The 26,845-nt window shown below is 41.6% G+C and overlaps 1 protein-coding gene across 1 annotated transcript; it reads right to left on the bottom strand.

The window, feature by feature from the left end:
• Positions 1–3,027: 3,027 nt before the first annotated feature.
• On the bottom strand, positions 3,028–26,640 carry POF1B (POF1B actin binding protein). Its single transcript, XM_053473075.1, has 19 exons — positions 26,551–26,640; positions 23,699–23,963; positions 15,554–15,619; positions 15,160–15,222; positions 14,154–14,213; positions 13,345–13,437; positions 12,353–12,457; positions 11,221–11,268; positions 7,780–7,910; positions 7,407–7,431; positions 6,978–7,055; positions 6,397–6,489; positions 6,003–6,116; positions 5,595–5,747; positions 5,309–5,428; positions 4,878–5,006; positions 4,500–4,564; positions 3,722–3,836; positions 3,028–3,194 (listed from the first exon to the last, which is right to left on the bottom strand). The coding sequence occupies exons 2-19, from the start codon at positions 23,915–23,917 to the stop codon at positions 3,180–3,182; spliced, it is 1,692 nt and encodes a 563-aa protein (XP_053329050.1). The 5' UTR covers positions 23,918–23,963; positions 26,551–26,640; the 3' UTR covers positions 3,028–3,179.
• Positions 26,641–26,845: the final 205 nt, after the last annotated feature.

Raw genomic sequence — 26,845 nt, 5'->3', positions numbered from 1 at the left:
TGCATTTTCATGTTTTTTTTTTATTGTTTTATATATTTTTTTGAATAGTTGCTCAATGTTTGCACAGAATTTCACCAAACTCTTTTTTTTTTTTTACCCCCTTTTCCATGAGAATACGTGGCGTTGTGTTTGCCATTTTTATTTTGCACCAGATGAAAAATCAGTTTAGTGTGATTTTTTATGATGATGATAATAATGAATATATTCAGAATGTTTTATTTCTGGGGGGGGAGGGGAGCTCAGATTTAAAACACACAAAAAAAAAACATTGTGGTTTACGTGGCTGTAAATGATGTACACTCTGGAACATAAAACTGTCGCCGTTAACGTGGGGTTATTTCTTAATGTGTTATATCATGATGAACAGAAAAAATAAAAATCATCTCTTGCACTTCATTGATGTTTAAAGAGTGATTTATGAGGCTAAAGTAATTTAATTATTATTAAAAGTGCCATTTTTGTAGATAATTAAGGCTTTCTTCCATGGAGAAGACCCCTAAAAGCAGATCACAATGCAGTCTGCAGGAGCTGTCGATAGGGTATATACCATAGACATTTAATTTTACATTTTAATGGAATTTTAATTTTAACAAAATTTGCCAATTTTGTTAATTCATACGAATGACCAAAAGCCAGGGGTGACCCCAACGAAAGAATTGGAAACAAAGCTCTCTTATTTTTCCTCCGCAAATCTGTCTTCGTCATTCAGACTTCTCGGAGCACTTCCACAAAGGGGCGGAGCCACAGAGACAGCCTCTCCTCCAATCGGTGGAGAAGGGGTACCCAGAGGCTCCACCCCTTTTGCGCTCCAGGCGGCCTGCATAACAGAGCAGCTAGTGGGGAGAAGAAGCAGAGATGCGGTAAAGGGGATGTGGAGGAGGCAGGGAGACACGGAGAGAGAGAGCGTGAGAGAACATGAATGAGAGCGTGCATGAGAGAATATGAGTGAGAGTGAGAGAGTGCATGATGGAACATGAATGAGAGTGTGTGTGAGAGAGAGAGAGAGTGAATGAAAACACATTTCTTTCCGAATGGAAAAAGCCCTCCATTAAATTTCATCCGAACTAAAAACCTATAGGAGTCTGAGAAAGATGTCATTCTAATACTAATACTGTACGTTGCAAGATTCACATGTGATGTTTTGGGTAAAATTCTTTATTTTTAAGAAGTTTACATCCATCATCCCAACAGTCAGAATAATATTTTAAACGGCTATTAAAAAAATGACAAAACTAAGAGTTTTTGCAGAAAAATAAACACGACACAAAATACCCTAGTTTTAAAGCAAGCAAAAGAAGCTATTTTAGGGATTTTTCTGTCCTTCTGGCGATACGGTCACTGCCTTGTTTAAATTAATTGTCAGCTCTTCAGTGACACTGATCTTTAAAGAGAAAGGGATATTCCAGTTAAAAAAAAGAACATTTCCGTATAGTTTTTCCATTTTCAAACATAATCTTTCTTAACAAGTCAGTAACTTGTGACCTTATTGTTGTTCCTATTGGCTGTGAGGGTGCTTTGGTGTCACCCAATAGGAATCTGAGATCCCTTGCTGTAGGGTCTCCTTGGTCCACATTCTGGGAGTAAATTTGAGGATCGATGGGGTGCAGTAATGAATGTGACATTTCATCTTTTTGAACATGAATATCCCTTTTAAGTATCTCTTTTATGCGATCTTTATTACCTTATAAAGGACCCTACCTGTAAACTCCTTAGTAAATAACCCATGCCCCAAACTCAACAACTATAATCCTTATTCAGAAGACGATTTAATAAGGATCTTTGCACGCGCCTACACCTTTCCGATTGCCAGACGAGACAACTGTTCCCTTTCTGGCGCTCAAAGTCTGAAGCCCGTTACATTCATGAGTGCTATGCAAGGTAAGTCCATAACAATATGGGGTAAAGCTGGCAAAACACAGAAAAAAAAACATTATGTTACAAACATTCAAACCCATTTCTCACTACAATGAGATCCAGTCCACATATAAGATTCCACTTTACTATCAGAGAGCAGCTATTTCTATTTTTAACGGGTATTCGTCCCACAAGATTCCTGGAAGACAACTTCCCGGCAACCGAGGGGAACTTGGTGGAACGTTCTATGTTCTATGAAGCCTATGCATCTGGTTGGGGCTTCATGAATGCTTTTGGGAATTTTTTGGGGGAGTCTTTGGATGTTTTACTCTTAGTAAAGAAAGTTCTTCTATGTCTGGTCACTACGCCTTCAGTTGACCTCCCAGAAGCTTGGTGGGATATCCCTGTTCAACTAATTCAACTACGGTATCAGTTTTTTGTCTTTCCAAAATCATCCTGATTGCACTGATCCAGATAAAAGTAAAGAAATACTCTACGTAGGCGGATCCAGTGTTGTCTTTCCTAACTTTCTGAAGAACATGCCAAGGATAAAACAACAAAAACTGCCCTATCGACCTAAAACATTCAATACCGCCCTATCGCCTTTTCATGTATAATAGGAAATCACAGTGAATTTTGTTTCCGGTCTGCGGAACGTGGAAAGCGGTGGAGAGCAATGTACTGATGTTGGACTCGCCTCCGAGTCCGCCATACTTTTTACTGCTGAGCACTAGGATATGATGTCATATCCCAGCGCTCTGTCTTTAAGGATGCATAGAGCGTGGTGTAGAAGGCTGTGGGGGGTAACACGGCCCTCCGTGGCGTAAATGTGTGGGTAGAGGAGAGCAGAGATCTTCCTTGTAAATCGGCCAATTGAGCCGCGGCCCGGCCGGGGGCCTGATTGCCCAAACCGTTTGGTGGCAGAGAGGCCCCTGGACCTGCCAAACTCAGCCAGAAGTCACAGCTGCTATAGATCGAGTGGGAAGGAGCGCATGTCCATCAAGCCGTGGTTAATATTTAGTACAAAAGATATTACACAGAACAGGCCTATTCCCCTCGGCACTAAGACGCTGGATCAAACTGCGTTCAGAAACACTAATGCTCTTCTTGCTAAAAACATTGTTTCTTAATCTGTTGCCTAACGCTGAAAATATATAATTTTTTATGATCTGTGGAATACGGAATGTTTGTTATTTCGGACGCTGCAATTTCCTTAACGTATAATTTTGCTCCTAGTTATGGACTGAACCCCCCCGACGCTGAAAAATTCAGAGGAATTCTCCAAATTCTCATCCTCCGCCATGTTGAAAGGAACAACGTGTTCTTTAAGATGTGTAGTCCTGTAACAAGAGAGAAGTCCTTATTAGCTACAAGAAATAAAACAATTTGAAATCACATCATCTTTCTAATTATTAAGTAAATTTAACTTTTCTTCTTTTCTTTAGTTGTTAGAATAAGGTGACTTTGTAAATTTCAAAGCCAACTCCTGTCACCCCAGGCATGTATCCACTACTTTCACAAACACAGTAAATGATGGTGACAAACCACTCTGCTGTCTACATTACATTATCAATATACCTAAGCACCTGGCAATCATAAACCTTTGCACCTTGCTAAGAAGATGGAGGCTTTGAGTGAAAGGTGATACCAACACACAGAAGATCTGGAGCTCCAGACCTCAGTAGTCTCTTCTTCTCATTCATTCCAGCTGAAGAAAAGGACTTTGTGGTCCTTCTACATTGGTCCAATAGAAGGTATCAGCTTCCACTAAAGGCTCCATCTGTACCCAGCTGGTGGTCAGATCTGCGCACCTAGCTGGAAATGGTGTCAGCACAGCTGGCTCGTAATCACCAGCGCAGATCCTTACCTGTTTCCATCCTGATCGCTCCTGAACAAGAATTGTCTGGCTTTCCCTCACCGGCGATGAAGTAGAATAATTGTAATCGGAGAGGAGCCCAAGGATGGGATACTGGTTCCTGTATCTGGAGGCAAAACGAAAAATAAAATCTGATTGTGTATGTAAAAGAAGTAAAGAAGATGCTGTTTGATAAGCGCGCACGCAACTGGAGCCGCCCCGGAAACTGTGTATTAAATTCAGCCATATGCCTATTCCATGCATATTTAAACTCCCTCAACCACTTCTGCTGGAAAGTTGTTCCACTTATCAACCACCCTCTCAGTGACGTACATCGTCAGCATCTTAAGAAATTTAAAAACCTTACTTATGTTCTGAGCATACTTGCATTAAAAGTAAGGTTTGAACCATCATCATCTAAAGAGATTTCATCAAAAAAATGTTTAAAAAAGTCATTTATTTGGAATGCTCAATTCTTGCCATTCCAGGGCAAAGCCGGTCAAGAAAAAGTACAGGTGCCGGCATTGTCCATAACACACTGTCCGAAAGAGAGGATCTGACGGTGCGCATGGACACTGCCGGCGACCGGCTTCCCTGCTCGCCGGAACAGAGAGAAGGCACACTGCGGGACGTAAGCACTGAAAATAAGATACTTTTTAATGAACCTTGTTAGGTAAAACTTAATCGTTTTCTTAAGAATAAAAAAAAGTTTACAATCCCTGTAATTAATTATGAATGAATTTATAATTAACAGCATGTCTAAAGAGTGATGAGGCGCTGCACTCGTTACCTTTTGGTGATAATAGTTTGGTTGACCGATTTCGACTCTCTCTCTTGCCGCAGTCTAAGGAGCTCCTGAGAACGAGAAAAAAGCGAAAATGAGACTAACGATGAAGAAGAAGAAGCCCCCGCAGCCTCCACATACACAGAAACCCCTTTTATCTCATAACATCTTAAATATACCGACAGCCCCGGCAACATGTGTCAAAAAGCCTTCTAACAGACCCAACACTTATTCACCAATCCTCTGAAGTAAAGTAACTCTTAATAAATATTAAATGATGATTAAATAATAGTTCTTCCCGCCAAAGAGTCTCAGAATTCCGGAGGATGATGAGATTGAGACACTCTGTATCAGCCGACGAGTCCTCGCTGCGCTCACGCTCACCTCCTGCTGTCTCTTGATCAGGGATTCCTTTTCCTCCAAAGAGGTCGTCAGCTCGAGGAGCCTCAACTGCAAATCGCTGCTGCTGCCGTCCCTGGCCATCATGTCTCGCTGGAATTTAGTAATTTGGCTCTGGAAGGGAAGGTGGAGGGTTCATTGTTTGGGGAAATAAACACATTTAAGACAGACAGGCGAGCCACAGATCCCAAGGACACCGGCCAGAGGTATCACGGGAGTTGGGGTGGATCGACTGCTGGAGACTGAAAAGTTGCCCAAATCTGGAATCTCTGTGGAATTTTTTTTTTTTATTTCTGTGTGTTTTTTAAGCAGGTTTTGGGAAATGTGCAGATTGGATAACTAATGAATATTGAAAGGTTAGGCGTGATGGGGTTAGGGTTACATTTTTCATTTTTGTACGGAGCTGGAACAATTACCCTCAAGTTGCGAATCTCCTTGTCTTTTTCCTCTGTGAGGGTGTTGATCATTTCCTTGTAATGTCTGGTTATTTCGTCCGTCTTGGACTGCAGGACTGTACTAGAGCAAGTCTTGGAGATCTGAAGAATCAGAAAAATTGTCGGAATCTGCATACTCCATATACACCGCTACAACGCAACGTGTCGAGTAGCCTAGAACCCACTCGGAAAGGAGCCGATACTCTTACAGGAAAATAATAGAATGTTACATAGTTGCTTTTTCAATGGTCCTGGTCTTCGGACTCACCTGAATTCTCAGATTCTCATTTTCCTGTTGCAGGGCATTCTTCACGTAATCAAACTCTTTCAGGCGATATTCCTTGTCGCTCTCAGCGTTACGCATGGACATGATGGTGTCTTCTGCGCTGCGGAGTTTCAGGGCACTATCCTTCAGCTCTTGCTGGGAGAAAATGCAGAATATTCATCATACTCGTCAATGGTTTCAGGCTTGCCATGTATGTCAATATGTGGCCCCCAACACTGATACTTAAAAGTCCTAATGATTTGCCAATCTGAAGCTTTCAGCTTTCAGATCAAAACTTGGGTCTTGAAGACCATTCCCACTTGGGTTGATGCATCTCCGATTTTGGCCATTTTGTTGTCTAGATGACCACTGTTAGCTACCGAGGTCCACCGGCCGGCTTGAGATCCATACCTGCTGCTGGCGGTTTTTCTCTCTCAGAGACGCCACGATCGCTTCATACTCTTTTATTTGGGCATCCTTGAACGTCAGATCTCTTTCCAACGTCTTCTTGTCCGTTTCCAATTTCTGTGAAAAAAGTCGAGACAGAGACATTTAACTATTTAAAGGGGTTCAACAAAGTACGGGAGGGAAGTTTATTCCAAAGGTGGAGAAATGTTAGAACAAAGTGGTCATCATCTAAAACTAGAGGGTCAGAGGCCCAACTTTAGTAATTGAATTAAGGCTTGTTTAACCCACACCAAACTTTGGGCTGTCCTCATCCGTCCAATTTATACCAGACTATTTGGTAACAGACTTTGCAAACTCTATTTCCCTTTAAAATGTCTTTAAAAGTCAAATAACTTACATTCAAGTCGTTTTGCAAGTGAGCCAGCTCCTCTCGTAGGCTGGAGAAGGTGGACAGCACGAGTCTCATTGATTTATCAGATGTTTGCCTCATCTAAAGACAATAAGAAAAACCGTATAAGGTTTAACGGCGTTGAATTGGCGCGGTGTATACGACAGGGATCGTTGTGCTACGTAATTCTCTTGAAATGACCCAGTTAAGGAGACCGGGCTCTGCGTAGAATACCATGGAAGATGGTGGGAGTGTAAGCGTGAGAAGGCGCGTAGAGTGGGCATTAAGGGTAAATTATTCGTGGTTTCGGCATTAGGAAGCAAAAGAGCAAAATAAATGTGGAGTCTTTAGTAAAAGTTGACACTAGACTTGTTGTCAGGATTGATGCTAGCATCTTTTCATCCCTCGGATTTAGATCATGAATACTGTGTTGTACGCGTTGGCTCGTAGTTTCCCAGAATATTAAGATGCAGCTTTTGCTCTGCGATGGTTGAGTTCACTCCTGTAATATCGTTCATCTGCCAAATACCACAGTACAGGGGGATAAAAGTTTATTCTTGGGAGAGGCTCTGCGGGGTTTGTTTTCCCACCTGCAGGAGGTAACGGATCTGCTGCTTGGTGAGCTCAGACACTCCTTTCGGGATCAAAGCTTCGATATCCTCCGCCGTCTGTAAGAAGATAATACAGCTGGGTTAACGTTATTATCTGAATATACTCCCTGTCTTGGCTTCCAAAATATGAGACGGAGTGACTCTATTATGAGGCTGTTTACATTTCAGGGATAATTCCAATCCATCTATATGTCGCAGTTGACTCACTGATATATTTTTTTTAGGTTTTTTTCAATAAAAATAAAATTGGCTGGTGCTGATTTTTTTATAATTTATCGATAGAGACGTTTACAGAGAAATGGTCCTGGGTCATGCCTGGAGCAGAGCCTCGCATATATACACCAATGCACTAAGCTTCTAAAATCTACCCCACCAACAATCCAAGACACACTTAGAGTGTTCATGTACCTGATACTCCGAATCTGAGGGTTTCCTGCATAAAAAAAAAAAAAAAAAAAAAATAAACAATAATAAAAGATAACATACAGAACGTACAGGGAAGTGATTAAACTTCATATAACTTATTACAGAATGTTAGTATCACGGGGGAATAGGTGGGCATTAGACTGGACCAAAAACTATTTGGATAAACTTTTTTTACATTCGGACACTAAATTTCGTTTCCTGCGCTTTTAGTTAGGACTAAATTCAGGGTGCTTTTTCCATTTGGTTCGATTTGATTAAAAATGTTTCCCCTGGTTTGAGTTTTGATTTAGTCCAAAACGAGATTCCAGTTCCCTGTTTTTTATTTTTCATTCCAGGGAAATTGATTCTTCGTTACCTCGCTCCGATCTTCTCCACATGCTGCATCAGGCAGCCGTACAGATCATTATTTTTACGGCTCAGATCGGCCAGAAGTTCTCCAAAATACCGAGCGTCCAACTGCTCAGGTCCTGCGTCCACGCTGTATCTCTGTACGAGAGGAAAGGAAAGAGATCTGAACGTTTAACACTCAACGTGCACAAAATTAAGTTACTCTACGAAACTATAAAACAATACAAACAAAGAAAATACTCAATAAGCGTTCCTGACGCCACCTCAATCAACCACCTCTTTCTGATATCTGATTCCTCAACATCTAACTCTATGGCAATTCCCTCCTAATCTACAATCATCTCTAAACCAGATTATGATACATTGTTACTTAAACCGCATTAGAGGGTGGTGAAGATTCTTCCCCGGGCTCCTGAGTCACTGATACCGTATCAGACATTAGTTGTGTCCAACAACTTTGACAAGCCCTTGAGGTCTACACAACGTATTGGAGTCGTTACATAACTTCATTGAATGGGAAATGATGAATGCGACTGCACACCTGCCACGTGTAACACTTTTGAAGATCCAGCACATTCTTTACAAGTTCCGCCTGCATTCTGACCAAAGACGCATCCATGGGCTTTAAGCCAAGCCAAGAAACTATTCTCTAAAACCTCACTGAATACACATCAGACCTGTTGACACGCGAGGTCATACATGATTCATACATCTTCACTGAGTTTCCATATTTTCATATAGATCACAGGAACTCTTCATTGTATAAGACTTGTGAATAAAATATTTTTTTTTTATCAGTTATTTGATGTCAGTTGAAATACTGTTTTAATTACTAGCTTTTATATCTAGTAGGTATTCCCGTTCTCAACATGGATCGTATACCTATCCCAGTGCTAAACTACCAGAAGCGAATGACTTATTCACATCGGATGAAGCAGACACTTTATTCTCATGTGTTGGGAGCGAAAGCCCTGTCAAAAGAATCATGTGCTCTCATAAGACTCTTTAAAGTTCCGAGACAGATTAAATGATGATGAATGGATGATGTAGGCCACGTAGGTCCAAAAGCTTTCTTCTGGACACAATTAGCTCACTGCATGTCACAATAACATATTAATGCTGCCTGTATTACCAGCTAAAAGACACACGGCTCCTTGGTAAATCATTGAGCTGATCTAGAATTACAGTTAACGTTGGCTCCTATCGTTGAACATTCATTAAAAGACATTCCTTGGCAATTTTAATCCTCTCTGTATAACCATAAAACGCATGCCATTGTGGGAATTGTTGGTCGCGTTTGGTGGGGCTTAAAGGTAAAGTCCAATTGTAGTGCGATTGTGGCTTGTAAAGTTCTGTAGAGTTTGTAAATGATGTTGGGATGTGAGAAGTGATGACCCGAGGATGCCTTGGCTTTGGCTTGTAGAAGACAGCAAGTGAAATAAAGCTGTAGGAGTAAAGGGGAAAAGAAGGGAGGTGTTGAGGTAGGTCAGTGGATGTGGGTTAGCCCATCGTGTGTTCGATAGAGGATGGTCCAATATGACACTGCGATAGAGGTACACTTTTGGATGTAGTGAGGAAGCAAGGAGATGAAGATGGAGATGCAGCGGCTGAATGTGATGTTTCGAGAGAGGGTGGTATGGGACAGGCGATAGGAAAGCTGAGAGGAGCTGTCAATAGAGAAAGGAAAGGAGAAACACACCCCAAAGAATGAGAGATAAACGTGTTCTGCCCAATAAACTCTCTGATAGTTCTGAAAAACCATCATTAATGGTAGATTTAAGGCAACAGCTCCTTCAGAAGCCTCAGGCCTCCTAATTTTCACAAGCGTATGAAGTGCAACAATGTTATTAACCGAAGATTCGTCTCTGAACTTTGGTCTCAGCTTCTTTCTTCCTGAGTATCACAGAGCTTCTGTACAAAAGTCACAAACACAGATTCTCTGGAAATCAGCGCTGCCCAACTCGGTGACACCTTTCATGCGTGTGAAAATGGTTTATGATCTGCAGTGTTCCTAAAGATCTCCTCCGATTATATTTCATTTTGTTATGTGTTTAGTTTAAGAAACGTCAAAAGACACACCTTTCCTCGTGTTTAAACTTGCACATCTCTGGTTTATAAGAAGAAAATAGAGCTAAATAAGTTGATGGGAATTTAATTAGTTTATTGAGAACAGGTTTTCAGCAAATCAAAATATTTCTACTCCCCCGGGGCAGATTCACTTTATTTTTTTTTGCCAAATTACAAATCTCATGAAAACCTTAATAACAGGCTGTAAACAAAATCCGAGGTCAATCTGGCGAAACCAAAGCAACTGCACGGTAAGGAAAATTTACTCCTTGCGGGTTTTATAAAATATTAAAAAAAAATTGACATATTAGCGAGTTTTTAGGGGTAAAAAAGTGACAGAAACCTACTAAGAACTTCAGAACTCTAGAAATTCTAGTGTGTCTTACCTCAAGAGCTTACACACAGCATCTAGAATATATCTGAATTAGCCTCTAGGGTAAAACGCGTCAGATGTTCTACCTTATAACCCTTAATCGGATCAGTGGAAAAGAGTTACGTTTATGGTTTAACCATATTAACTGGTTTTAGGAAGTGTTTTCCTATTCTCCTTTTCTCTTTCTTTGTGCTGATTATTATATTTATATATTAACATTTTTAATATTAACAATTAATATAATAATTATAATATTATATCAAATAATATTATAATATAATAATTAAAATATTATAATATTCAATATTTAGAGTCATAATTGTCTAAATTCACCAGTGGGTATTTTTCACAGGACAGAGCCCATCTTTAAGAGATGTTTATTATTTTATTATTTCTTCTTATTCTAATATTTATTCTTACATTTTAGTTTTTCTGACAAACATAATTTCTGGAAAAGGTACAAGTGCAAGAACATCTCTGACGGCAGTGAGATCACAGCCACCCACAACGTTTATTTTAGGAGTGAAAAAGAAGAGAAAAAAAAAAGAAAAAAACTTTTAAAGTTAAGAATAACTCTCGAAGTACAAAACAACCACCGTCTGTTTGGCAAGGACGTGTTAATGTCAGAAATACAGAGCGTGTGCTTCAGGGCGAGACGACGACAGCCAAAGAAGAACTCTCGCTTATCAAAGGCAGAAAAGGCTGAATAAAGAAAACATTTCATTCGATCGGGCTAAGCCTGCAAAGCTGTTTACCGCGCGTTTCTCACAATACACCGACGCTTTCCTTAGGGCCCAAAGCAAATGCAGAGCTGAGAGCCTCGCAGCTTCAACGCTTCAAGACTTGGAGAGCGTCCCGGTGGCGTGACTCGGACACTTTGTAACCAGAACACCCACAGAGTGCTTTAAAGGCGTAAACGCAGCCGTGCTCGGTTGTCGTTGATCGGTTTGCTTGCTTTAGTGGATTCATGGGGTTAAAAGGACGTTGTATTAATAACTAATTTCTTACCTGTTCATTGGATACTCGCTGCTGGGTTTTCTGTTCGGTAATAAACTCCTTAAGGGGGGAAAAAGAGGCGTAAATACACCAAAAAGGACACGAAAGCAATAGCCGTCTAGCTAGTGTTAACGGTCACATGACTGTAAGTGCCCAATGAAGACACTATAGAAATGTACACACAGATAAATGTATCATTGGTTTTATATACTAAAATAAATATTTCTTTATTTCTTTATATTGTGATAATATTCCCACAAGGCGGATAACTGGGGAGTGCGATCTGCGCATGAAGACTGCATTAAGAACTGTGGGGGGATTTATAAACAGTGACCCTGTTGCAAAGTTCTAAAACAGGTTTTATCACCATAGCAACAAATGGATTGTTCTATAATGCCCAAAGTATTGCAAATGGGAGTCGTAGTGCATGATACAGAGCATAATGGGGCAATACTGTCAGCGCTGAGCGCTCTCCGGGATTCTCATTGCTTCCTAGGACTCTCGGTGTCTTTAATCTGCCAGCAGGGGGAGTGTTGCTTGGTCACACCCTCTTACTGCTCGGTCTTACACCAGTCCCACCCCCTTTCACAGCCACACCCCCTTATTGCCTCCTATAAAGAGTCAGAGATGGGGAGCTCTGGCCAGCCCGGGAATGATAACTGCATAGAAGGCCAGCGCTATCCTTGCTGAGGGATTCCTCAATAGAAAAGGATGTCCCACTGAGCAATCGGACCATTGACCCTCCGTGCTAGAAGCAAAACAGAAATATATTGATCCTTTAGAAACAGTGGTCAGTTGCAGACCTTTAGAGGTTCATGGCCCTCCATGGTCCGGAACTACTAGACCGAGTTGTCACTAGCGTTTCTAGTACCCAAGGCAAACAATGCCTCAGCAAACTCTCCTTTCCTTGCATCTTCTCCCTAACATGGGAGAGAAGCTTGAGGCAGCACTCCACCCCACCCCACCCCAGTCCCTTAAACCTTGGACACTGAAATGGTATGGTACCCGGAATGAAGATTAGCGTGGTCTCTGTTTGTTATGCTTGCCATGCGGGGACTGTACTTTAGATAGATAGATAGATAGATAAATAGATAGATAGACAGACAGACAGACAGACAGACAGATCTAACTGTTATTACTGTACCTGATCGGTGGACTTGACTACAACCGTTGTCTGATTATTGTTTTCAACGATTTGCTCGCTTGTAGAGGATACGTTTGTTTCCACCGCTACGACGGACTGTTTTTCCTGCTCCAGCGACACAGAGTAACATACAGAGGCAAATTACATGCACAGTTCATACAATGTTGCAGAACAGCTTTGCATAATTAAACACGGTTTAAACAGAGAGTTCCGTAACCTACGAAGAGGGGCATATAATATGCGGCATGATGCAGCCACCAAAGTCCTAGTCGTGAGCCCATATGGACCATCGGCCGATATACAAATAAAAGACCATCACTATAGGCATTTGTCGTAAAGGGAAGGTCAATGAAAACAGAAATATTTTACTTCGAGGAGTTAATAGAGTTTGGCACTCAAGAACACCGGGATTTAGTTTGTTTCGTTTATTTGTTTAGTTTATTTGCAAACATTCCTCCTTCTATCCCTTCTGTTTGAAGACTGTTCCATAAATCGAAGAGCCATCAAGCTAAATGTAGGAATGTAGACATAACAAAAACTTAAGAAGAAAGATGGCGGCTCTAAAGGTGAGAACATTAAACAGAAGATCTTGGCCTGATCAGTTGGCAAAGACTTTGGGAACTTCTGTCTGTTTATCTTATTGACGCCTTTCACAAAAAGCGCATTGTGTTCAGTGCCCATGAAACACACGCAGCCACATGCTCTCTGAACTCAGAACAAGCTGAACTCGCTACGGCATCCCACGGAGAAGCCTGGCCGGGAACCTTAAATCCAGGTCACTTGATTAAATCACTGCATTGGTAATCCTACCACCCTCAACCAGTTATTGGCTTTCTCATCATTTGGATCACTACCAGCCTCTACCAAGTGCGATAAAAGATTTTTGTTGCTTTAATGGTCAACTGAAAGGGCCCAAGCACGGTAAAAATAAAAAAAAAACACACAAAAAAAACCCCCAAAAGTTATAATGGGTCATATATTACATGGCTTACCATCTCGGGATTCTGCACCCCAACTCTTCTGATGGTCTTTTCATAGATGACATTATTCGACGGGACGTAATTGACCCCCTTCAGAAAAGTTTGCTGGAAAAGTAAATATAGTGAAAGCTTTAGCATGTTTATCCTCCAAGCCAGACGTTGAAAGCCCTATGGAATGTATAGCTGAATTCTGTTTTCTCCAAGTAAAGAGACTAAGTGTATACATTTTGTTATTAAATTAAATAATAATAAATTATTATCTTTTATTTATATAGCACCAACAGTTGACGTGGTGCTTCTGACAATTCATACATTCAAAGGGTCTGACAAAACTAGAACTGACCGACTAACTGATACATTTGTTAATGAGGGTCCTGCTCACAAGCTTACAATAATATTGTTATAAGGTTAGCAAGAATCCATAGCTGCAAACTGGCCGAGATCACAATGCATCATGAAGCCAAGCTGTCCTAATAGAAAGCTCTGAGACAGTGATGATGTAAGGCGACCTCCTAGAGTAGCCCACCCAGAACTCTATTTCTTCTGGTTCAGGTAGAACGTTCTGTAGTTTTCAAAAGAAACAGTGTCTGGATGATTAAAACTAATTAAAAACCTTAATACTGGAATATGGCACAGATGTTTTTTTGTAGAAGAACTGTAGAAGAACTTAGATGCTGAGAGATGAAAGCTTCCATAGACGCAGGACATTCGATCTACATCAGCCTATTATGGGACCAGAAACTGAAAGCCAAACCACTTATATAAAACTAAACTATCTAAATTAAATACACAAGCGAAGGTTGATATAAGAAATATCGCACCTGTTCGGGATTCTGCACTATGTATCTTCGCACAGTTCCTTGTTGATACGGAGATATTTCCTGCAAAATAAAATGAGTTAACATCTACCAGGTGCTGTACCCGCTGATCACTGCGTTCCAAGAGAGGCCACAAGGCTGGATAAACCCTCCATTGGCACGGGCTGCGCATGGATCTAATTCCATTCAATCATCAAACTGGAGATTGTTTCTCTAATACCCTTCCTGCACTTGCGGCCGAACGAGAAAAACACTGCTGGATTAATGCTGGGATGAATTATTTTGTTGCTTATCGAAGCGCCTAAGAAACAACTCGCCTTTTGGTAAAAACTAAGTTCCTTTAATAGCTAAGGGCATATGTAGACAAGCTGCTTGGTTGGCGCTTTTCATACTCTAATTTCTAGTCTGCTCTCTAATCCTGGTGAGTAAAGCACGCTCAGTAATGCCTCTTGTTAGTTTGCAGGAACGTGTATCCTTATACAAGCTCAGACTTGGAATGTAGCAAGGAAAGCAAACAGGGGCTTATTTCCTAAACAGTGAGCTGATACATATCTGATCATAGCATGAACTTTGCATCTGTCCCTGTGTAGATGATGCAATGCGATGTTTAGTGAATAAGAACTCTATAGGATGGTCAAGTCTGGTGGGTGCCATAATGTAAGAAGCACAAGGCTCTACTAACATTCCCAGAATAAGTGCTCGATTCATCGCTTCCCTACTCGTTATGAAGGGCCAACACTGGCATGTTTCTCCAGCAATAAGGGCTGAGCTGGCCCACTATAATGTATCATTTAATGAGTAAGAAGGAATCTGATTTACCTATACATTATACAGGGCCAGCCAGGCACTTCCGGCAGAAGCTAAACTCAAGTGTCCTGCAAACTCTCCTAATAGTGAATAGACCCCATGCACTCTTACCCCACCTCAATTCACCCTGGCCATAGCAGACCTGTGAACCTCTCTTATGGCCCTTACATCTTTTTGCATGAAGTGCATAATTTTGTCTTACCTGCTCTTGGTTTTGAACAATGTATCTTCTTATTGTTCCTTGAGGGTAAGAAGGGAGGACCTCCTGTAAGAAGAAGCTTCAGTTACTATGAAAATCACCGCTGAGAAGGCCAATTTCTGTAGCGGATGTGCCATGGTGGGCAGCTGCTTTAAGGTAATGAAATTGATCATTATATATAATTTTTTTAATTGCCTGCATTTTTATTGATTTGTAGTGAAATTATGGTTTAGGGTATTACGATGGATCGGATCGGCAAAGAGTCAACAGGTTGTAACATAAGATTTCCGTGGTAAAAACTGTTCTTCTGAAACAGGGTATCACCACTGGTCCCATTCCATAAACCCAACGCTCTACACAAAGTGGTACCAGAAAGTAAAACCCTTGATTTGCATACCTGTTCGGGAGCCTGGACTATGTAACGCCTTATAGTCCCTTGCGAGTATGATGGAGATTGTGCTTCCTGTAAGAAAAGAGAACTTTAGTTACAATGTTTCATTTGAGAAGTGTTGCTTCAAGACGTGTGATGGTTCCCCATTTGGGATGGAAGGGCTGTCCCTTGGAATGTGTTATATTCTGCCCTGGCCAAAAACATACATGCAGATGTGTGACCTCGTAGTGCATCTCCCATGATCTGATGTTTATAAACCATTTTAGTTAAGATCCCAACAGTGGAAGTGATTTAATGAAGATGCCAGCGGTGGGGATGATCTAGCGAAGACCCCCAACAGTTGAAGTCAATAATCGTTACAATAAAAACACCCTTGAAAGGATTTTCATTGTGGGAAGTCAATGAAGTCAGTTCTATCCTGTAGACCCAGGATCTGCTCATATTTTATCTCCATCTTCACATATGATACGCCCATCCCCCCTGCCACCCATAAGCTCTTTCTCCTGTCCCACATTTACCCCCATAGGTGGCCATGATTTTTTTATATATTTTTTTCAGTACAGGAAAAAATTCAATGAAACGCCTATGATTCCTAATATGTGTCAGCACTTCTTCTGAAAGACTCTCCCACATTCTACACAACTAAATACTCCTCGTAAAAAAAAAAAAAAAGCGGCTAACTATCTAAAGAGTCTGTTAGCATCCCAGCCTGCTGAAACAGCCCTTCTGCCCCAGGCTTCTAACCATACTTCTCACACTCAGCAAAAAAATATTTTCAGGGTGGAGGAACTTCATGAAAGACAGTAAGAAAACTGGCCAACGTCTCATTTCGATTTATGTGTCTTTTTAATGAATTAAGTTGAAAGCAAAGCAAGACTTGGTTCAATGAGTCTGGAAAGTCATTGGGAGCTAGGCCATATGTCACACAAACAGAGGCAGGCCCAGACCGGCCATCACATACCCCGGACAAACGCGATGGGCGCTGGTCAACAAGTGCTCCATATCCAGCCCTTATCCAGCCGCACTTATGTCATTTGGTGAACCCAGTGTATACCCAGAATTCTTACTTTGTTTTGTTTATTTATTGGTCATTATTATTCTAGCAGCAACCCGGGAATCCGAATGTGTGTGTCTTTTATGTATATTTTTTATAATAATAATGATAATATATATAGATATAGATATATATATTTATTTCACATACAAGCTGGCTCTATTTGCCCGACGTTGGACATATGCCATTAAACATTAGTGAGTTAGGAGGGTTACGAGCCGATGACACATGTGATAAATACCCGACCTCTGTGTCAGGAATCCGAAATTCTTCTATGTCAGGCAGATGTATCTAATAGGAGAGCGTGAAAGCGTTTTTGACTTTTTTCCAGAAATAATATCCTACAGGCTACCGTAGATCTAACCTGTAAAGCAAAGCGTAGCTCATGGGTGTAAACACGCGGGTTTTAATGCTGGGATTATACAGTAACTCGCATTAATTCTCCTTGTAGAACAGGCTGGGCGAGTGAATGAGAGAAACCCACGGCTTCACACACCTCCTGGCGTGGGATACATGAAACGGAGAGGCTCGTATCCCATCTACTGCGTGCCGGAGCCCAGTGATAATGACATCTGCTTAAATTTATGGTCTGATTAGCTAAATGAGCCTATAAACCTATTTAAAAATTGCATCACACTTTTAATTATCTTCTGTACAAAATCCTACAAAACCAAAAATTCAACAATTAGGGCAGGCTATGATTATGCTAAATAGGCAAGAACTTATTATTTTTTTATTGAGAATAATTGAAAATATTTTTATTGCACCCAAAGAAGCGATTATGGATTAAATGTGGGCGACCTTCGCAAAATTATTATTATTATTTATGTTATTGTTTTATATAGCGCCATGATATTGCGTAGAACAGGAGGATGTAACAAGTAGTATATAACATAACAACGTGACTTACAGAAACAACAGTTAAGGAGGGTACTGCTCAAAAGAGCTTACAATCTAGTGGATCTATTTCTATTCTTGGTGTAAAACTCTGGAACATTCATTCTTCCGCTTTAATTCCTCCTTCTGTCCTCTATTATTTCTCCAGCTCGGACACAACGGCTGCCAAAGCCTGTATTGGGTCGACCAGCAATTATACAGCAAATAATCATCGTATTAGGACTAAATTATGAGTAAGTATCCTCAAAAACGGTTGAACACGCGACTGGAACGCATTGTAATTTTGTTGCCGCTCCGTCTCATGGCCCGGTACACGCTGGAAACCCAGGAGAACTTTTCCTTTAATGCTTTTAGTGAATGGCCCGGAGCACATAAGCGGGAGGCTTGAACATAAACGTGTTGGAACATCTCCTGACATACGCCTGAATCCTAGCACACTGATGAGCTGACATTTCCAAGACTAAGTTTAAGTTAATTTACCGCCTATTAAGGCAAAATTCCCTATTCCCTATGTATTAGTCTCTACCACCTCTGCTGGGAGGTTGCGCCACTTAATTTCCAGGTATTGTTCAACCAATCACTGCCTGCTTTTGTGTCACATGACAATTAAGTGTTCCTGACAAAATTATGAATGAAGCAAAAATTAATGACAACGTGTATTTTTTTTTTAATGTAACCCCGTATTAAATGAGTTCTTTTATTAGTGCGTATCACACCTGCTCCAGAAGGAAAGCCCGGTGGGGAGTAATTGTTAGGTGGTTCCGGGTGGTGTACGAGGAGACGCAGCCCCGCCATGAGAACAATAACACATGACTAAAAGGCAGAGCCGCGCGCCCAACGCCCGGTAATTGTATCCGGCAGCATCCCGACGCGCTTGGCGGCTCAGCGGCAGACACATAAAACCTGAAACCATTCCCTGTCGCTCCACCAAAACAGGCGTTTCCATCGAACGCCCGCCCGAGCGGACCGGGGCCGGACAAACGGAAGCCTCGGCGCAACCCGGCTCAAACCTCGATCCAGCTCAGCAGCGTGAGAACACAATCCCCGTTAAGCATTAAGATCTCTGGAGGTGTATTCTGGTGCAAAGCTTGGAATGTGGTCCTATCACCATGGCAACAGGTGAAATATCCCTGCTAAACGTGCCGTTCCAGGGTGCGTTAAACTGTGCGTCAGTGCTTTTAACAGAAAACTTGATTTTTTTAATAATTAAAATTAAAGTCTAAACATATGTTCCTAGTTTATCATTGTCATGGCTCTGTATTGGTTGGGTCGAGGGCCCGGGTCGGTCCAAAGGCCTTCACAAAGAGTCGGGAATGAAGCAGCGTCATGTAACGCCATGTTACGGAATATGATGACGCTATATAAACCGCTAATTAATAATAATAACCTCCCTCGGGGACGGCCCTTCCTACTCTCAGTATTAAGAATGTATAAAGGCATATTTTCCAAAAACACGTGATTTAACCCAATAGTGCAGATTCTGAGCGGCAAAATCTAATAATGAACCAGCCAAAAATCCCAACAAAAAATGCTATTATTAAAATGAATCCGGTTTCTAATGGGTAGCACTGATTTATACATAATCTGCTATTCTCCAAAATTCCTGTCATTCCACTCATTTAATGGTTCGCTACAACAACAAAAGATAGCATCGCCTCTGACGGCTAAAACATAAACCATTTAGCACAGAGAACGCGCAGACAATTAAACATCTTTGAACTCCAAGTGGAATGAACGCTTGACGGGGTTAACATAACGCAAATCGTTTACCTGTATTAACCCACTATTGACTGGACAGAACTGTCCTGAGAAATAATAGTTGTAGACTGCGTACCACTCCTCAACATTTCCTTATTAATATTGATTTATTAAGCTCTGAGGGCCTTTGTCTGAAAATTGGGACTGTCCAGCTAAAAACAGGACAGTTGGGAGGTAAGGTAGAAGGGGAGTATATGCAATCTATGAAGCAGAGACAGATGGCGTGGAGAAACTGGCTCACAAAAGCTTGCAATCTAAACTATTTCATTAAAAGAGCTGGAGTAGGTTTTACGTCTTGTGGTGTAACAATCTAGGAAAAAGACGAGCTTCTTCATTACAGCAGCAAAGATATAAATATACTTATGGGTTTTTGTTTTTTTTTAATACAGATGCATGGAATCTCCTTGCATTTGCTTTCTTTTCCCAGCTACTTGACTTCATTTGCCGTGTAATTACTGAGAACGTACATAAGATAAAGCCGGGCTCTACGGCGGGACGCGTCTATTCATTCTACGCTTTGCGTTCCTCGGCAGGATGAAGAATAAATCCTAGTTTATTCCAAAATACTTTTCCTGCCCTAAAGAACAAACACAGAAAACAAAACCGTGAAGATTCCATAGCTTTCCATCTCCAGTCACGTGGCTGAAAGGAACAGAACTACAATTTAGAATTGGATAACGGAAATGATCTCACAGATTCACGGAACACAGGAGTGATGGGAGTGATAAAGGGCCATTGGAACACAGGAGTGATGGGAGTGATAAAGGGCCATTGGAACACAGGAGTGATGGGAGTGATAAAGGGCCATTGGAACACAGGAGTGATGGGAGTGATAAAGGGCCATTGGAACACAGGAGTGATGGGACTGATAAAGGGCCATTGGAACACAGGAGTGATGGGACTGATAAAGGAGTGATGGGAGTGATAAAGGGCCTCTGTACCCTTATGAAGAGATTCCATTAAAAATCAGCCGTTTCCAGTTACTATAGTCATTTACAGCATTAACCCCATTAAACCAGGCCATTTCTATGTGACCCCAAACTTTTGAACCGTGGTGTATTTCTTTACTCGCTAGTTGTAGCCCTCGGGGTACATTTCTGACATACCTGTCCCAGGTGACCTGTACCTGTAACTCGTGTTTAATGTTCACACGGCCAGAACATGTATTAAAAAAAAAATACTGAGGTTTTTGTTTATTTTCAAAATACTTAAATCATGTCATTGGGTTTTACATATAACACACAACTTCTGCTAAAGTTACAAGGTGTTCTTATCACCATAGCAACCAACAGAATGTGCTTTTTAATCCATAACCCCCTTGACTATATGTGATAACGTGATAATGTATAGTTATACCAGAAACTTAGAATTTGACCCAATTGGGCCATCTGCTGTGGAGTCTCACACCCCAGCCAGCCTTTTTCTTAAATTCAGGAGCCATAAGGCTACGGGCCCATGCATTTTTTAATTCCCACCTCTGCTGGGAGGCTGTTGCATGTATCTACCACCCTCTTTGTACACTCAAAATAAAAATAAATTTCTGCAAAGCATTTGCAAACATTTTTACTTAAATGCAATATATTAACATAAAAAAATTAAACTTTATTTTCCAAATAACATTAAAATGTGTTAGCAAATACCGGTATATTTTTAATGCAGGATAAGCATAGGTTTTTTTTTACTCCCAGGTGAAAAGAAAATGGGGATGTTATATTAAAAAAAAAGAAAACGACCCCCTTGGCACACAACAAGCCGGTGCTAATAGCCGTGTTTCAGAGCAGACACGGCCTCCTTGTTTCCAGAAGCTCCTTTATCGGATATAATAATCGCTGAGTAACCACTTTAGAAACTCTGTCTGCCCTATAACCCCATCGCACATTCATTCTCATGAAGGTGCTGCTTCTCTGGGTCTCCTGACCACTTTCCTCTTTCTCTGGGCTTCCCTTTCTTCTCTCTGTCTGGGGCTGACACCCCCCAGGCGGGGGAGAACTCGGAGTAATATACTTGTCCAAAAACACTCCAACACTCCAGGCACATTAGTCTCGCCCAATACACTATTGCCCCGTGCACCCGACAGGCTCTGATAGGCAGTTGCCATAGAAATCGCACTTCTTCAATATTTCAGATATTCCAACAAACACATGAAGCCCGAAGTCTTGATTGTAATAACTGAGCTGCATGCGGTTATACAAAGAGCTGTAAAGGCGGATGATGTTATCATCTGTAAAATGATGTCATAATATAACAGCTTATTCTTTTTGATATGAAAGGTGTGTTCAGATTTATTTAATTTTTTTGCTAGTAAATGTCAAATCAGACCAAAGGTTCCCTGTTCAGTGCTACAAACGGAGATAAAAGAAGCCGAAGACGCGTTCATTTCACACGAGATTTCAACATTTCAAACGACGCGTGAAACCCGCCGATGACTCACTCGTGGAGATCACACCTAAAGCCCCGCGACATAAAGAGTTTTCCGGGGAAAAAGACACAAGTAGAACATTCCCAGATTTTTGCTAATGAGCCTTTTTTTGTTGTTTGTAATACAAGAAGGAAAGTCTAGGGAGAGACTTGCAATGGAGGGAAGTCAGGAATATTGTTCTTAATGCTGCATTTAGCTATGAAAGTGTTAAATTAAATACATTAAGTGGAACCGCACCTTTAACCATTAGCACGCTAGGTACGTGTAATATTTATATATATATATATATACACGTGCGTGCAGCCACAGCCTTAAATCATGGATTTCACGGAGTACAAAGGTTATTTGGACAGCAGGAAGATTTCATGCAAAAGCTCGGGAGGTTAATATTAACAGCTTCACCGCCATGACAGCCTCTGGAGGAAGAGGAATGCGACCGGTTTCACTATTCCCTTTTTATTTATAGATTCATTTAGGGTGGTTTGTGAACTACTAGGGCTAAGCTTAAAGGGACAGCCTAACGCCCCAGACACCCCCTCTAAAAACGATGAACCAGTCACCGGATGATGAACAAGAAACCAAAACTATGTTCCGGATCTCGCCATTTAAATGATTATGCTTTTAAGAAAAGAATTGCTAAATAAACATATTTATACAAATAAAAGGTTTGGGTCACTTTCATGGAAACCAAGGACATTTCTCACTGTAACATAGTCACAAAAGGGTTTCTAACCATCAATTAGCCTTTTAACCTTAAACTCGGATCAGGGAACACAACGTGCCATTGGAGCACAGGAGTGATGGGAGTGACAAAGGGCCATTGGAACACAGGAGTGATGGGAGTGATAAAGGGCCATTGGAACACAGGAGTGATGGGAGTGATAAAGGGCCATTGGGACACTAAAGGAGTGATGGGAGTGATAAAGGGCCATTGGAACACAGGAGAGATGGGAGTGATAAAGGGCCATTGGAACACAGGAGTGATGGGAGTGATAAAGGGCCGTTGGAACACAGGAGTGATGGGAGTGATAAAGGGCCGTTGGAACACAGGAGTGATGGAAGTGATGGGAGTGATAAAGGGCCTCTGTACGCCTATGACGAGATTCCATTAAAAATCAGCCGTTTCCAGTTACTATAGTCATTTACAACATTAACCCCGTCTGTGCTGGATTTATGATCCATTTCATGTTATTTTAATAGATACAATTTGCTTTTCTTTAATAATAATAATAAAAAAACAAGTGACCCCAAACTTTTGACACGTAGTGTATAAAGTATGATGTCATCTCTAATACGCAACTAGAACACAACATCTATAGATGTCATTTGTTACAATTTATTTTTTGATTTCTTTCCCAAACTGACAACACGATGCACAGGAACATGCGCAGGAGAGCTGGGAATGTGAGAATCACACGGAGCTGACAGAGTAAACAGGTGCGGCCGGCGGCTCGTAACGAGGGACCCGGGAGGGTGTGATCGCCGAGCGCAAAGAAACAGAGTATTTCCCCAAACGACTGTTCGGTTCCAAGAGAGAAGATACAATTTAATACACAAACAAATACACAATATGGAGTATCCTGTTTCTGACACACAAGTCATTCATTTTGGGGGACTACAACTCCCATAACCCTCATCCAGAATAAAAAAAAACATATTGCTGTCATATGGCTGGTTGGGCTTCGGGCTTCTTGAGTTCTGTATTTTGGCCCACGGAAAACGTTTACGTTTTTGGATCGCTTTAAAAAACACAAATTTTAACTCCTTAAACAAGAAGCCGACTGAAAAGCAAACAAGCGAGGCTAAAAATATAGCTTTAGAAACATTTGTAATGCGAAATAGGAAAAGAAATCTGGAAATTAAGTATATTCTGCTCACGGGAAACGTCTGGGGCAGACCACGTACTGATGCATGTTTGAGTACGGTCACTGGATTAATCTCTGCCACCTCTGCTGGGAGGCTGTTCCACGCATCTACCACTCTCTCAGTGCAGTAAATCTTCCATACATTAAATTTTTCTCACCTGAACGTGGTGCACTTGGTGAATCGGCTCGGGGCTCCAGGCGAGCGACTGGTATCCCGGAGAATGAGGGCGCGGGGACAGAGGGCTCCCGGAGCTCCCATCGAGTACCTGGACCATCTTGGTGACGGGGCTGTACGTCCTCACCCGTTCATAAAAGACGTTGTCCTTGTCTGAAACGCTGCCGTTCTCCGACACCCAGTAATTGGAAGACGTCGACATCTCTCGCCAGCGTGGGGGGGGCCCTTTGCTCAAAACCTTCTAGAACCTTTGAAAATAGAAGAAACTCTCTGAATTACACTAAACTTCAACAATTTAGGAACGGAAAAAAAAAACATGGCGCCCGGCAATGAGATAGAGCGCCCAGCACAGTCCGGTGTCTACGCCGGATTCTAAGTGCCATTTAGCGGCCCCATGACGTGGACAGTTTAATGTCACCGAACAATAAGAGTACTTGAACTCATGGCCTGCGATTCTTGCCGCTGATTGGTTGCTTGAATCAACCAATGAGTGGCAGGAAAGTGGCTGCACTGGGGCTGATTAGCGGTCTTTAGCCGAATGCATCTTGTGCATGGAAAATAGCTGGGGGAGGCATATGGGGTAGTCTGCAGAGCCCCCCCCATGCATTTACAAGGGGGGGACGCCGAATAAATTTAAAGGGACCGTGCAGCTATTATTAACGTGCATGTGATACGGCGTCTCGTTTACACGACTACATTCTGTGCGTTTTGTGTAGCATTATGGACACTTTTGCACCATTTCTCCCCCCTTTTGCACCATTTCTCCCCCCTTTTGCACCATTTCTCCCCCCTTTTGCACCATTTCGCTCCCCTTTTGCACAGGTGAAATGTTTATGGGGCGTCACTTTTATCTGCTTCAACATTATTAGAAAAAAAAAAAAAACCCAGGAGAGCGGAATCAGCGTGTAAATAAACATTATTAATTTCTATTATTTTTTTATTATTTATGGATTTTTATAGCGCCATCTTTATTTAAAAACTGCGGGGCGCCGTGCTCCAATTAACGTGCCGTGTTTGGAGGCGACCTTGAGGTTAGGAACAACACCCAGCCTCCTCCGGACCGTGTTCATCTACACAACAGAGTGGGGCTTAAAGGGGCATTGGCACAGTTTATGCCCACCTCTTCTTAGTAACCTCGCCCTGCACCCACAACCAACGTTTCCCACGTCTGTTTCCAGTACTCGCTAAATACGATGCCTTTTTTGATGATGTCATTTTGTTCTTCTGGAAACAAAACATCTTTCAATCAAAAATGGTGTCTCCCTGCCCCCACTCTGTTCTTCGAGTCATAAATAAAAATATTTGCTAAAAGCATTTCTCACGCGTGTTCCTTTAACGTGTTGGGGAGTCACGGTATCCTCCTCCGACCTCTGGCAAAATAAACTGGTTGTACAAATGTCTGTTTTATCTACAGTGACTGGGCGGCATTTTCTGCATAATTAACAAACTTTTTTAGTTGTCGTTTTTTTTCTAATCACCCGACATGCTCTGTTGGAAGGAAATTCCATACATCTACTACTCCTCCTGTAATCTACTCCTTCTCTCTAAACATGAACATTTGAGGGTTAAAAGATGTGAAATCACCATGACAACCATGACAACCAAGGCAATATTCTTGCTGACTGTTACCTTTTTGCCATAACTTCACATCCCACTTTATATACATCAGAACTTTACAATATGGTAGTGGATGCATGGAGTAGCGTTACAGAAGATGTGGCAAGACAGGAGCTACAGCTGTCCCATTAGGATTCTTATCTGACGCCAACTTTCCTGTGTTTTGAATTTTGCCTAAAACGCTGAACTTCGCATGCCGAGACGTATACACATTCTCCATTTACGCCCCCCGTTACATACCCCCCCCCAGACGTTATTAAGCATTAACTGCGGGGTATCCGCACTTCTCATGCATCAGCTCCCTGAATGTTTTATGTAGTATTTTTGGGGAGATCACGTAGAAAACCAGACCATACAAAAAATGTTAAAAATACATAATAATCATTTTTGGCTTTTTTTTCCAACAAATTACGAAATTCCACATTTTTAGCTTATTTAATCACCGTGTCTTAGAGTTATTTAATGTAGTCAATAGCATGACTCCCCTGCCAGCTGAATACATTATATTAACATATAATATGACGCACAGATTCCCTCCGACCGCCACTGCTAATACCCAACAAAATTACAATTTCTCAAACCCCCCCCATAATTACAAAAAATCCCTATTTTAATAGAAAACCATGTTATTAAAAATACAGACACTCAACAAAATGCTCATTATTTCATCGGAATGGCAGCGTCTTCAAATGTATCGCAAAAACAAAAAAATAAGAAAGAAATGCATCAATGCTCTGAGGTTCTCGACAAGCAGGAAAGGGTTAATATCATTCGATCCATATACATATATACACATATATACTGTGCATACAATAAGGCGTGCCTTTTAACCCCTTATGGGTTTCGAATCCTTTCTGTATTAACTATTTCAGTGACGGACACACACACCCCCATCCCCAGGTTAACCCCTTCAGTACCAGAGCACCTGCTAGGCCTTTTAAAAAAAGGGGGTTCATTAATCTAAATTAAAAGGGAAGTAAGAAACAAAGTATCCATCCGGGTTTACTTTAGGGAAGTAGATAAACAATCAGGGATTTGGATAAAGGATACATTGTAGCTGTCACGGGTCTAACCTGCTGAGCGCAAAGCCAAGGGAAGCTCCAGGGTGTTGGCACCGACACCGCCTGGTAAGTAAGGGGTTAATGGTCAGCCTCTACTGCCCCTTGGCTTCTATTACCCCAGGCAGGGGTATTTATAAAGAGACAGAAGGCTTTATACCTGGGGAGCGGGAGTCCCTGCGCTGCTGCAGCTCTTCCTGCTCCTGACTCGGCATGCACTGGGTTTGTTGTGTGTAACTTCCCACTGGTCTGGAAGGTAGGGGCGGGACAATAGTCCGAGTTTGAGCTGCTATTGGCTGAGGGAGATATCAGGCAGCACACGCTGCCTTGTGATTGGCTGCCACAGGGGGGGTTACTGCTTGCTTCACAGGCAGGTGTGTTTACCTGGCTGCTCTGTCACTGTGCAGACAGGGTGTGACCGGGGACCCGGCGGGAGAAGCTTTATCATGTCTTTA

The sequence above is a fragment of the Spea bombifrons genome, chromosome 8 (genome assembly GCF_027358695.1).
Source record: "Spea bombifrons isolate aSpeBom1 chromosome 8, aSpeBom1.2.pri, whole genome shotgun sequence".
Lineage (NCBI taxonomy): Eukaryota > Metazoa > Chordata > Amphibia > Anura > Pelobatidae > Spea > Spea bombifrons.
Note: the sequence above shows the minus strand (reverse complement) of the source record. Positions and strands in the feature narration are given on the sequence as shown.